Source organism: Neovison vison, chromosome 12, assembly GCF_020171115.1.
Source record: "Neovison vison isolate M4711 chromosome 12, ASM_NN_V1, whole genome shotgun sequence".
In the NCBI taxonomy this organism is placed as follows: Eukaryota; Metazoa; Chordata; class Mammalia; order Carnivora; family Mustelidae; genus Neogale; species Neogale vison.
The window spans coordinates 55105061-55120021 of NC_058102.1; the positions used below are offsets into that span (position 1 = coordinate 55105061).

The window sequence follows — 14961 nt, forward strand, 5'->3', positions numbered from 1 at the left end:
GTCTCTCATGTACTCCATAGGTACTCCTCCACAAGTCACCTTCATTCAGAAGTTAACAGACTATAAGAACAAAGGCCCCAGGAAGAGCATGAGACCCATTCTGCTCTCTCTCCATTTTGGGCAAATGAAAAACAGGTGGGAAAACTTGGCTTTCTTAAGGAAGCAGAAACTGTTCGGCAGGTGGCAAACCAGGGAGTCGGTGACTAGCTACTACCAATGAATAGTAACCACTTTTGCTATTCGTTTACCAGTGGCATAGGGATGTGGAGACAGTCCATCATAAATCAGTCAGTCAAATAGTGTTGAGTGACTCTGGCCATAGCCACGCTGGTTAAGGATGAAATCAGTTGATGAGACTTTCCCATTCTTGACCTTTCAATGCAGTTTGCCAGTCCAATGAACCCACTTCCCTACATTCCTGAGATGACTTCTCCTGCTGCCACTACCACAAAGAGATCTTCATTCCAGCTCACAGTTCCATGAAAATATTTCTGATGTGGTGCCTCACTGATGGCTCCATAGCTAAACAGTCGCAGGTTGACATCCACTTGGAGATGTTTGCATCCTAATTCCAGAAAGGACAACCCAAATTCTGCTATGTCTCATATAGTCTCAGAGACCTTCACAAAAGAATAGTTCACTCTATTGATACTGTGATTCCAGGGCTAAATCAAACAGTTCTGAGAAGAGATAAGAAGCTTCATGAATACCCACCCCTCTTATGACTTTGTCAGCTACTACCTAATTTCCAGAGTAAAGGCTAATCAATCCCCACCGATCCTTGTACCAGCTGAAAATGTCCATTTGTGTTAATGATTCAAGGGACGAAGTCAGGTATGAAAACATACGAGTATGAGAGATTATTTCCCCCTAAGTTCTATCATATTCCCTGAGTCATTCATTTGAATGCAAATGTTTTAGAGTTTGAATAGAAATTGCTAGAAAAAACTTCATGTAATTGTTGTTATTGTCACTCATTCTACCTATGAAGGATTTTTATTGATTCAACGTGACTTGTAGGAATAATTTAAATAGTTCAAATAGCACACTCAAGCTCTAGAACAAGTAAGTATAAATAATTAGTTGCATAATATTGTAAGAGCTAACTCAGAAGTTATAAGCAACAGATGCTGGGAATATACATGAGGAAGCTACAGATGCTACAGTGCCGAATCAGCTATGCTTTTATGTGGATAGGAATGCTCAGGGGAAACCTGAATTCTTTAGAGTTTATGAGGAAAGAGAGAAAAAGAGCTGATATTCAAGACAGATACAGGGCTTGTATAAATTATCAAAGTGGCACAAATGAGCTAGACCATGCTTCTAAAGGCAGAAACTGTTTTACAATAACTTATTGGCTATTTTGATTGTAATGGTGCTCAGTGCTCTCCGACAGCCATGTCCTCAACTGCACCTCGTCTTCGTCTGGGCCGAGAGGCTGTGCTTCCCAGCTTCCCTTACAGGTGGTTGTGGCCATGTGGCTGAAATCCGAACAAGGACATATGAGTGAAAATGATGTGCATCATTTACAGGTCCATCCCCCAGAAAATCTCCCCATGAACACTCCTCCATACACCTTCGCCTTCACTGCTGGCAGGAATGGGTATGACCCCAAGTCAATCTTGGAAGTTACATGTTAAAGAGGGAATACATTCACTCAGACTGATTCCCAGGAACTGTACAGAGAAGGCTCCTTGAATACTACAGTACTGTGAAAAGAGCACTTACAGTCTATGTTATGTATGAGTTATTTTATGTTTTGGAGCCTATTTGTGACAACTTCTTGTCTGCCCAGTCTAATGCCGAAATTGGAATTGAGAGTATGCGGCTTTGTATAGGTGCACTTGAATAGTGAAGAAACAGAATAAAGAATCCATGCAACCTGCTGATTTTGTGATGGGTTTTGTTTTCAATGGTTTTTCAGCCAAAATATAGTTTATTTCTTTAGTCATTACCATATCATTTGGACTAACTATTCCATGGGCTGGCTCTATGTCCTGAGGAGTCAGCAGGAAGCAACATAGACATGATCTCCACATTACATTGTTTATATTCTGCTTGGGCAGACAGAGGATTAAAAACAAATGAATGAATCTGATGTAGGAATAACTTACCTAAGGTTTCAGTAATGTTAAAATTTCATAATGTAAAGAATTAACATAGATATGTAAATTTAGTTGTTGAACCAGGTAACACATTTCTTTCTTAAAATAGAATTTGTTATTAATAATACATCAACACACTATATCATTATTTTCACAAGATTATAATAAAACAGATGATGAAGATATTCTTTATAATCATTATATAAACATAACAGATACTATTTTAAAGTGAAGAAAGTTCATTATGTACCATAATTTTTCTAAAGATTTTATTTATTTATTTGTGAGAGAGAGAGCACACAGCAGGGGGAGAAGCAGTGTCCCCACTGAGCAGGGAGCTGAATGCAGGGCTCAATCCCAGGACCCTGGGATCAGGACCTGAAACAAAGGCAGATGTTTAACTGACTGAGTTATCCAGGCATCCCAGTACCATAAATTTTTACTATTTTTATAATTAACATATTTTTAAGACAAAGAAGATCTGAGTCTTGTTATCTGATTAAAAGAAACTTTCGGTAGCAAGAGGGAAAAAATGATGGACAATTCAGAGGTTCAAAGATGAGAATGTTTTAAAAAATTTGATTTCAGATCTCAACTTCCGAAAAGGTCTTCTTTCTTCAAAAACTGTAAGAAACGACTCTCCTAGCTGCATATGGGAACATAGAAGCATTGAAAGCAAGTCATGCTCATTTTTTTCTTCCTTATTCATATCATAGAACTTGATTTTTTATCCAAGATTTTACCTACTTTTATTAAATCTCATATTCTTTAGTACTGTTTGTTGTACACACACATTAAATGTCTTCTAAATGTATTTGTCGCTCTTGAATTTTATCATGTGCATCTTTTTCTTTTTTTTTTTTTAAGATTTTATATACTTATTTGACAGAGATCACAAGTAGACAGAGAGGCAGGTCTAGTGAGGAAGAAGCAGGCTCCCTGCCGAGCAGAGAGCCCAATGGGGAGCTTGATTCCAGGACCCTGGGATCATGACCTGAGCCGAAGGCAGAGGCTTTAACCCACTGAGCCACCCAGGTGCCCCATCTTTCTCTTTTTTTAAAATTTCAATTAATTTAATTTTTTTCAGTGTTCCAAAAATCATTATTTATGTACCACACCCATGGCTCTCTGTTAACCAAGAAGAATTCATGTCGGAATAATATCTACCCAAAATATTCATCCTCAATGTGTGATTTACAATTGAATATCATTACCACCCAAAAGTTTGAAGATACAAACAATAAAATCTAAATAATGTGGTATGTATGTGTGGTACTGATTACAATGGGAAATAGCAATGATTTCCTGATATGATGTTGTCAGTTCTGAAAAATGCATAAATATAGATCATAAATTTGGAAAACAATACATAGAATGTGTATATGAAATATACACCGCTTCATAATCTTGAGGCATCTCTTACAATATTTTATATAATTACATTCTTACCTTCAAAAGGTAGGATCTACAGTGCTATGGACTTATTACTATCTTTTTAAGGTATAATCTTTCTTATATTTTTCATAAATACACACACATATACTTTTTGTGACACACCTAGGTAAAAGACTTTTCTAGATAAAACTTTGGAAATTATGGGGCACCTGGGTGGCTCAGTGGGTTAAAGCCTCTGCTTTCGGCTCGGGTCATGATCCCAGAGTCCTGGGCTCGAGCCCCACATAGGGATCTCTGCTCAGCAGGGAGCCTGCTTTCCTTCCTCTCTCTCTGCCTGCCTCTCTGCCTACTTGTGATCTCAGTCAAATAAATTTTTAAAAAAAATTAAAAAAAAAACCTTTGGAAATTACTCAATTATATACTCATTAGAAAGAGAGGTAGGAAGTATAAAATGTTATAGATGCCATCAGCTTGTTTTCTCCTGGAAGACATGATGCTCCTCTTACATCCTTTCTTTCAGCCAGTACCTCAGCGGCCACAGAAATGACAGAAAGGCCTCTCTCAGCTTCTTGTTTCCCCAAATCAGGATAAATGAGTGGCTTGAAGGATACAAGATTCCCATAGCCTTGCAAAACAGGAGGACTGCCTTGTTCGGCAGCCACTTAGAAGTCCAGATTGCGACAGTTAGAGCCAGGAAGTAACCTACTAATAGCAAGAGAAAGGAGATCACAGTCTGCATGGCTCTTATGTGGACCTTGGTGCTGGGATCTTGGCATCTTTTACCACTGGATTGCATCTTCTGGAGATGTTTCCACAGGGAAAAGATTAACAGCAGAAAAGATGTCAGGGATATAGCAAAGGGCACAAAGTTTGCTAACGTGAATACAGTCATATTTGAAAGGCGTGCAATGTTCACCAATCTGGATTGTCTAGTGATATTTCCTTCATATTCCTTCATCAGCATTTTCTCATATATGCTTACTGCCACAACATGAAAAACCAAAAAGAACGAAGACACCAACAGTATCACAAGAATTACACTTTTAACTCTCCACTTGAGGTAAAGAAAAATAAAGCTAGAGAAATTGGCTATTTTGAACAAATAAAATACGCTGAGGCAAGTAGCAAACCAGACGCTAAAATGATTGCTTGCCATCCATGCAATATGAACCAGAAGTTTTGTTTCCAATCTAAATAAATCTGGATTCAATACAGCTACATACCAATTTATTAACATTATGCAGAGCAAACCGATTCTGGAGATCGCCAGAGCAGTGAGAATTTGATCAGCTAAGGACATCTTTTGTCTCTTGACCCAGTCAATGCAGTTCACCACCACTATGAAGCCATTGGCAAAATTTCCTAGAACAAATTCTGTTATTACAAAGATGGAGAAAATGTCAGGTAGCAAAGTTACCATGTCTAGAAAGGAAAACAAACCAAAAGGCCAAGTCTAATGTTACCGGTTGTGGTTCCTTGAATATTCTGACCTTATATTCTATAGGCTGCTGATCTCTGAATGTGCAGGAAAGTTCTTGTTTCTTTTAAATTCTGTGACCAATGTCAAGTAGGAAAGCACCAAGATATGCTAATAGATGAGCTCAATGCTGTCTTGATGAAAACCATTGTTATTCCCAAATGGCTAAATTGACGCCCACTCATATACTCTGTGTCCTTGCCATGTGCTGGATTATTTCATAACCGGTGTGGAAGTGAAAGCTGGGGTTACATTTGCTAACATGCAAATAAGGACATATTGTTTTGCAATTTTTTTCCTTGTTTAACCTTTCCATAATTTGTGTTCACCAACTTTAGTTGTGAGGAGTAAAATTTTTAAAACCCAATACGTAAACAAACAGTGAATGTCCAAACTATTTCATGAAGCTTGGTCATAGCTAGGATCTATAACGCTATGGACTTATTATTATTTTCTTAATGCCAGATTTACATAGGAAGAATTTTACTTTTTCTTTCAAAACATCCAGAAAAGACAATTCTCTCTAAAAGCTAGCTGCTGATAACTAATACTTAAAAGCTCATTTATTTACAAGCTCATAAACACACACACACACACACACACACACACAAACTCACATGAATACATATGCATCTCATGGATGGAATTACTGTCCTATAATTTCCAAAATGTAAAATCAGTGTTAGGAGATCATCCCAGTTTAAATCCTACCTTTCTCCCATACAGGCTTCTCAAGCCATTATTAATGGTTACCAGATGTAGCTCTCATGCTTAGGCCCTTGATAAAGTTCTTTTCTGAGTCTATTTTATACTTAAATATTGATATATAAATAAAATATTCAAGAATTTTATAAACATTTTTGGGCATTTCAAAAGAACATTGCCAATTCTAGTATTTTCCATATATGAATATTTAGTTTTATTTTGTTTAATTCATTTTTGGTAACTTCTTTTTTAAGATTAATAGATGTTAAAATCAACCTTTAACCTTGAATTTCATTCAGATTCAGTTTTTGTAGTTATTCAGTTTTGTAGTAACTCAGAGGATCTTGAGTGGGAGGGCCAGGATGAGAAACCTAGATTGTTCGCTTCACGTATCTCTGATCTTTGATGTTGTTCTGAAACTCTTCTCTTCCTCAGTATGATCATCAGTAAAATGCAGAGAGTAATGATATCCTTTTCCCGGTGGTCTTTGTGAGGAGTTTGTGCACTCTCCTCAGATAGTGTCTTCTTGCTTGTCTGGTACAGAAAGGGCAGGGAATGTTGTTCCTTAGTCATTTGATCTGGTGCTATTTAATACACTTACACTAAAGTTAATCTACCATACTTCCATTTAGGAGTAGAATGTAGCAAATTGAAAAAGGAAAGATTCCCTTCTGTAACAAGCAGGATAAGGAGAATAAATTTCCAAACTTATACTTTAAATTCATCATAAACTGTGCAAGAAGGGAGGACCACCTGAACTAAAATCTGGAATAAAGAGTCTTTTCAGGTAAAGAGATGATCTGTATATTCAGTGCAAAATCCCAGCAGGTGTTATTTGCAGAAAGTGAAAAACTATGTCTAAAATATATATGGAAATGCAAAACACCCAGAATAGTCAAAAGGATTTTTTTAAAAAAAGAATAAATAAATAAATTTGAAAAAAAATAAAAAGATCTCAGTTTCCTGGTGTCAAAGCTTGCTAGTAAGCTATATTTTTTTAAATTTATTTTTTATTTTCAGCATAACAGTATTCATTATTTTTGCACCACACCCAGTGCTCCATGCAATCCGTGCCCTCTATAATACCCACCATCTGGTACCCCGACCTCCCACCCCCTGCCCCTTCAAAACCCTCAGATTGTTTTTCACAGTCCATAGTCTCTCATGGTTCACCTCCCCTTCCAGTTTCCCCCAACTCCCTTCTCCTCTAAGCTATATTAAGATAGTGCAGTATTGGGGCGCCTGGGTGGCTCAGTCAGTTAAATTTCTGCCTTCAGCTCAGGTCATGAACCCAGAGTTTTGGGATCAAGCCTTGAATCATGCTTCCTGCTCAGCAGAAAGCCTGCTTCTCTCTTTCCCGATCCCTCTGCTACTCCCCACCCCCGCCCCCCGCTTGTGTGATCACTCTCTCTCTCTCTCCTGTCAAATAAATAAACGAAATCTTTAAAAAAAAAAAAAGTGTGGTATTCTCATGCAGATAGACATATATATTCATGAAACACAATTGAGAGTCCAGACTTATATTTATATTCGTGGTCAATTTATTACCAAACCCAGGTTGGGCTGTCTGTCACTCAAAAGGCCATAACTCAGGAAATGAGATTTGTTTTGTTCTGCTTTGTTTTCTAAGGTTTGTATTTATTTATTTAAGAGAGAGGGAGAGAAAGCACACATGCGAGTGAAGCAGGGAGGGGCAGAGGGAGAGGGAGAGAGGGAATCTCAAGCAGACTGCCTGCTGAGCGTGGAGCCCAATGCAGAGCCCGATCTCAAGACCTTGAGCTCATGATCTGAGCTGACATCAGAAGTCGGATGCTTAAACAACTGAGCCACCCAGGTGCCCCTCAAAAGAGAAGTTTTTGATTGGAAAGAAACGTGAGCTTTATTCAGGAGGCTGGCAACGTAGGGAGAAGGCAGATTCTTGTTCGAAACCAACTCAGAGAATTCTGCCTGGACCAGGGATTTTTAAAGGAGTTTGGGTAGTTACTCCGCAAAAGGAGTGCAGTGGCTGGCAACCTTTCTTGATTATGTGCAGATTCCATAATGCTGGCTACACGTGTTGTCTCCATTCGAGGGGGCTGTGAGGGGTTGTGCTGGTTCTCGTGTCATGATAGGTAAGAGGACTTTGTTCTTTCTCAGAGGAGGACAAGTTCTCCAGATACACAAAAGAAGGTCAGTAAAATAATTTGCATGACCTAAAAAGAAGAAAAACATTTTGCTAAAAAAAAAAAAAAAATGCTAGGTTAATCAGGAAGCCTAGACAGCTTCAAACAGACTTGCTGGCTGCTGTGAGCTGGGAAAGTTCTGGTCCTCAACTCCTCAAGGCCAGTGGCCCACCAATCTCAAGAAAAGTAAAGTATAAAAATTATCCAAATAAATAGTTTTCTATTTCTTTTAAAAAAAAAAAAAAAAAAAAAAAAAAAAAAAAGAAAAGTAAAGTAGTCCTTTCACAGATCAAGGGCCTTAAGTCAGTAAGGAAGGAAGGTGTGAACCCTGAAGACAGCTAGCATGCTGTTACAAATGAATTCAAAATGTATCAAGGCAGTCAAGCGGGAAATGATCCTTCTTTAGTATCCATAAATGAAGTTGGGACAATTAAATACCCACATTCATAGAGATAAATTTAGACCCTTATTTCATGCCATATACAAAATTAACTCAAAATTGATCATAGATCAACTGATCATAGAACCTAAATGTAAGAACAACTATAAACTTTAGTAAAGAACAAGAGAAAATTTTGTAAATGTCTGTAAAATTTTGTAAACTTGAATTAGGCAGACTTCTTAGATAAAACATCAAAAGCATAATTCACAAAATAAATAGCTAATAAAATTGGACTGTGACAAAATTCAAAATTTTTGTTCGCCATGATGTTCATACCCTGTATAATTCCCTCCCAGCCCTTAAGCATGGGCAGGACTTGTGACTTATTTCTAGCCTGCAGAATATGGCCAGCATGAAGGAATGTTGTAGATACTTAAGATCCCCAACCCCTAATTCTGAGATAATTAAAAAGGAGATTATCTTTCAGGGGCTTGAGGTGATCAGGTAAATCTTCAGAAGAGTGGCTGGGCCTCCACTGAGTGAGAGGCTCTTGCTGGCCTTAAAGAAATAAGCAGCCATGCAATTAAGTGTCTATGGAAAGGGCTACAAGAAAATGAATTCTACCAACGACCTGGGTGAACTTGGGAATGGATTCTTCTTGTCAAGCCTGCAGATGAGGACACTATATCATCAAAATGATGACTTCAACTAGGTGAGATCCTGAAGTTCAAAACATAGCTTGCCCAGACTCCTGACCCAAAAAAGCCATGAGATAATAAATGTGTGTTTGCATGTACCCCAATGTTTATAGCACAATATCCACAATATTCACAATATTGTGAATGTCCACAATAGTCCACAATAGTCAAACTATTGTGGAGCCCAGATGTCTGTCGATAGATGAATGGATAAAAAAGATGTGATACACACACACACACACACACACACACACACACACACACTGGAATATTATTCAGCCATCAGAAAGAATGAAACCTTGCCATTTAAAATGACAGAATTAGAGAGTATTATGCTAAGTGAAATAAGTCAGTCACAGAAAGACACATTTCATATTATTTCACTCATATGTGGAACTTAAGAAACAAAACAGATGGAAATAGAGAAAGGGAAGGAAAAATAAAATAAGATGAAATCAGAGAGGGAGACAAACCATAAGAGACTCTTAACTGTAGGAAACAAACTGAGGTTTGCCGGAGGGGAGGTAGGAGGATGGGTTGGTTGGGGGATGGGCATTAAGGAGGGCAGATGATGCAATGAGCATCTCATTGTTATATACAACTGATAAATCACTAAATACTACCCAGAAATTAATAATATACTACAGGTTAACTAACTTGAATTTAAACAAAACAAAAGAAAATAAAAATATATTAGTAATCATTAGTTTTACAGTTTAGTCTCTAAGTTATAAATTATGGAGAAAATTATGAAAATAAGGGAAGAACTGGCATTGTCCAGAGATCAGGTATTTGCATCAGGATGAAACAAGAACCCATTTTTGGATCTTTGGTGGTTGGAAATAGGACCAACTGCTTTGACAAAGTTCACATAAATTGGTGGAGTGTAACTCCCCTGCCCTTCAATATGGGCCTCAGTGGTTTGCTTCAATAAATAGCGTGTCTAGGGGCGCCTGGGTGGCTCAGTGGGTTAAAGCCTCTGCCCTCAGCTCAGGTCATGATCCTAGAGTCCTGGGATTGAGCCCCACATGAGGCTCTCCGCTCCGCGGGGAGCCTGCTTTCTCCTATCTCTGCCTGCCTCTCTGCCTACTTGTGATCTCTGTCTCTCAAATAAATAAATAAAATCTTAAAAAAAGAAATAACATGTCCAACTGACACTGGTTAACTTGCCAGGCAAGGTTTAAAAAGCCAGTCATCTTGGGACATCTGCCTTTGAAGCCTTGAGTCACAATGCTGTAGGCACCATGTGGAAGAAAACAAAGAGAAGCCGAGTTGAGATGCCTGAACTCTTCCAGGTTGCAGTTGTTCAAGTCTTCCTAGTGCAGGTGCCTGGAAGAGGCCATCACGATGACTCCAGTAGCCTCATAAGAGACTCAGGGCCAGAACCATGAGCTGAGTCACTCCTGAATTCCTGACTCTTAGGAACCAAGAAGAGATAGCAATTATTGCTATTTTAATCTACTAAGTCTCAAATGATCTGTAATGAAACGTAGGCACCTAATACAGTGAAGGATAGCTTCTTTTGTGAGATGGGAGCAGAGATTTTTTTTGTCAATTTTAAACGTGGTAAATGGTAAATGTTGGAGAGCTGAGGAAGCCAGCTACATTGAACAGCTGTCATTCTCTTCAGTCATCCAAAAACTGGATCCTATTATTGGAATCATGCCTTATTCAATCGATCTCTAATCTTAGAGAACTAAATGGAAATACTTTCCCAGCCTCCCTTGAAAATATGAAAGCTACTGACATGGCTTTTTGATGTGCCAATTAGTCATTTTCTAGAATGTTCTTTCCAAAATGTTTATAGTGTCCTACAAGGGAGATTCTCTCAGGAAAGCTACTGGCAGGGGGAGGCCAACAGTCATCCATAGCATTGACACACCTCGTTCCTGTCATCCATTCAGATGCTAGCCAAGGCAATTGGTCCTAGGAAAGGATTTTTCAGTTGTAATTAAGGTCTCAAATCAGTTGATTTTGAGTTCATCAGAGAGGAGGTTATCCAGGAGGGGCCTGACTTAATCCAATCGACTGGGCCATCCCGGAGGCTGAGACTCCAAGCAACAGAAGGAAAGCAAGCCTGTGAAATATTTCCACATTTGGAACATCAGCAGTGTGTCGTTGATGGTCTGCTGAGTCACCTCACGGACGTGAAATGGCAGCTGTGCCTGAAATTGCTCTCCTTTCCCTCTGGATCCCTTTTAGTTTCTCTAATGTTTAGGTTACCCTCCCCTAAACATTGATGAGCACTAAGAAAATAATGGTTTGCATTTCATACATATTCATCTTCCATGTTTTACTTGATTCTAAATTTAAAATAATAGGAATTATGTGGTCTATCACTGGAAGCTAAAAGGAAAAAAGAGCAAAGACCCCAGAAAAATACTATTAATTTTCCACTTCAACCAAAAAAGAAAAAAAAGGACAGGAAAAAGTAGCTGTCTTCTGGAAATAGAAGATGCTGAGGCATGTGTCAGACCAGACACACCAGTGTTTGGTCATTATGCAAAAAGAACACCAAATTTTTCAATTTGACCCGTGCTGTGTGGATGTACAGAGAGCACCAGTAGAAACTTCTACTGTGAATCAGCAATATCAAGTGAATCAGCAATATCAATATCGTGATCAAGAAACACAGTCTGGTTACAGACAAGCTGTTGAGGATAAGACCGGTGAAGCTGATCTTCCTCTCTCTTTCCCACTTGATGCAGTTTATTATTCCAAGCAATCCATTTCTGCAAATACCTGTTAGGAATTCCACAGTTCTGACAACCCAAAATGTGTGCTTGACATTTCTTCTGAGTGAAAAATTACTATCCCAAATATTGCTGTTGGTTAAGTGATGGATTGAAAACAAATAGTTTTTGTAGCATTTTTGTTTGTTTGTTTTTATTGTGGCTTCTATTTCATTTCAGTAGATGCCAGCTTCTATTATCATGTTGGTCCTCAGCAAATATTGGGAAAACCATTTCAGTTCATTTACAGTGTCTTAGTTGGTAATTAATTCCCTTGCCAAGGAATGTGGATAATTCTTCTTTTAGTAAAGTCTCCTATGACTTTTCATGTTCTTTTTTTATTTTTAAATATTTTATTTATTTATTTGACAGAAAAAGACAACGAGAGCAGGAACGCAAGCAGGGGAAGTGGGAGAGGGAGAAGCAGGCTTCCCAGTGAGCAGGGATCCCGATGTAGGGCTCAATCCCAGAACCCTGGGATCATGACCTCAGCCAAAGGCGGACGCTTAACAACTGAGGCACCTGGAACATTCAGGGGAGTCAACCAATGAGATGTCTTGGTTTGCTTGTAAAAAGTTAGGGGCACAGTGAGATAACCTAAGGGGCACTACCAAGCTGAGCACCAGCTACCTACAGAGGTATTCAGACACAAGAAAGATAATCAACACAGACGAAGACAATCCCTGCTAGAGTACAAACTATTCCCTTTGGGGTGGTGCTGAATTCATTCACGGGGACTGTGCCTTTACCTGTTCAAGCCAAGGATCCATTAAGTTGTCAGCACACAGAGGAAGAAAATCTCCTAGCCTAAAAGAATGAGTTGCTCTAAATACCCTGCAAAGACAGGTGCTGCTGGAAAGAGGTCTTAGAGAATGTGGGTAGATCTGATCTCAACAATCACGGGAACATGGGGGTGCAAGTATACCAAGATTTGCATAAATAGCTGTGTTTAACTGAATACATACAGTTATAGTTGAAAAAGGTCAAAGGGCATAGGTCGTTCTGGCTGTAAAAGTTGAACTCTGGTAAGTGTTCTGGGGGTGGAGCACTGATTATAGTTTGCAGTGACATTAGAAAATAAAGAAGAATTAGTCACAGAAAGGACCCAGGGGTCCCTAGGATCATGGACAGATAGACCAATGCCAGAGTGAGGGCAAGAAAAAGGGTAAGAAAAGAGTTCATGCTTAGTTAAAGTACAAAGCCTCAGTCTGGTGTCTTGTGTGGAAGTAGTCTACCAACTTCTCTTCTGTGTCAGTGTGTTTTAGAGGGCTCCAGCATCCACAAAGGACCAGATGTCAGGTGGAGCCTTGTTCTGTTGGGAGATGAGAATCCAAGGGTCCATACTTTTTCATTTGGTATTAGTGTGAGTGGTCAGGAGCTCCTGGTAAGTTTCATTCCAATGAGATTCAAGGATTGTTTTCCTCTGATGACATTTCCAGAGTACCTTGCCCCCAGGTTCCAATCTGGGGCCAAAAGGAAGCTTTGAATTGGAATCTGGGTAGTCTTCTTCACCTTATTGATATAAGTATAAGTATAGTATAAGTATAAGACATTGAAGTATAAGACATTGAAGTATTAGTATAATATAAGACACTGAAGACTTATAGTAGCTGGTTATTCGAGCAGATAATGGGACCAACAGAATGATGTACAGCCATGAAGCTCTTATTTGGAGTGAGCTTGTTTCCCAAAGCTGGCACTGGGAATAGTCAGCAAGACCAGAGGCAACATCTTATGTCAAGGGAGATTATAGTTTGAGGACCCCGTTCATTCTCCCAACCCTGCCCGATGATGGAAGGTGATAGAGATAGTAATAATTCCAAGAATTGTACAAGGCTTTCCTTAAGGTTTAGGTGATCTGCCTAGTGATGTGAATGCCTTGATCCCCAGAAATTGTGGAAGGTATACTCCAAGGGGGAGATACATTTTCTAACAACTATTTTCTACCATGAAAGCATCAGCCTTATGGCAGGGGAAGGCTTCATCACATCTAGGAAACACACATACAAGAACATATCACTAACCCAAACTAGGTGACAATTGAATGAAGTCCAGCTGCAGGTGTTCAAAGGGTCTGGAGGGAGGAGGTTTGAGGCCTCTGGGAACAAAAATAAAATTTCTAGGATTATAGACCTGACAGGTCAGACATTGATGGTAAACTGTTTTGCAATCTTTAGGAGTCTCCCCCTCAATGTTTAGTTACAATTTGAGTCATCTTAAATGCACCATGGGGGGAGGTGTGGGGGTAAAGGAATGTAAAAATCAAAAAATGGGATTTGCCAGGGAGCTGGGAAGAACCAAGCAGCCATCTTGGGCTTCCCATGGCGCTGACTATTCACTGAATTTACCACCATCATATGCCTGGATCATTTTCTGATCTGGAAGCAGACTGCTACCATGTTGCAAGGACATCAGGATGACAAAAGTCTGGCAACAAGGGGTCATTTTTTGTAGAAGCAGAAAGGACTTTGTCCACATGTGCTACAACCTTTACAGATTCTATTGCATACAAGTTGGCTAGAACACTTTCCAGAAACTCAGGTTCAGCCTTAATTTGATGATAGCAATTTTCAATAGCACCAAGATCTTGTTGCCCATTTTTTATTAGTGTCGCCAAGGATGTAAGATCCCCTTTGTTTCCATAACATCCCCAACTCATGAATGACCCCAAAGGCAAACCAGCTATAAGTGTGAATGTTGATAATTCATCTCCTGGTAAGGGCACAGAGCTCTGTTTTTTGAGCTGGTTTGGCTTGTCCATAATGGGTGGTAATAGCATAGCCAGTTCAGAAATTCCTCTTTCATTTTTACAATATGATTCACCAACAAACAAAATTAGATCAAGATTAGTCAAAGGGGTATCTCAAAAATGAGAACCCACTGTCACCAAAAGGGACATTATTACTCCAGAGTCATGGAGTTGGCTTTCATCAGCTGGGGGTAGGGGTAGGATTGAGAATGTTACAGTGTTTAAGATGTTTAAGATTAGGTGTTTAAGTTTAGGTCGTGAAAGCAGAAGGGTTACCTTGATTGCAGAGAAATCTTGAGTCTGTCTAGTATTTAAGAGACTGAACAGTGTGTGTGTGTGTGTGTGTGTGTGTGTGTGTGTGTGTGTGGTGGGCGGGGCGAGGGGCATTGTAAATAAAGGTCATTTCCTTGGGTTAAATCTGCAGAGGCTTTTACTAACTTTGCAGCTGCAGCTGTAGCCTTAAGACAGTTTGGACAGGCCGAGGCATCTGAATTGGGTTGTATGCTCAGAGGCAATAGCTGTATAATCAGTATGTTTGGTGCATTGTTTTTGCATT

General features: G+C 39.2%; 1 protein-coding gene across 1 annotated transcript; it reads right to left on the bottom strand.

Annotated features, from left to right (window-relative positions):
- Window positions 1-2649: 2649 nt before the first annotated feature.
- LOC122890906 (taste receptor type 2 member 43-like) lies at window positions 2650-4920 on the bottom strand. Its single transcript, XM_044226351.1, is given in 4 exon segments — window positions 2650-2751; window positions 3898-3939; window positions 3941-4005; window positions 4008-4920. Coding segments are annotated over 4 exon segments (1122 nt in total).
- Window positions 4921-14961: the final 10041 nt, after the last annotated feature.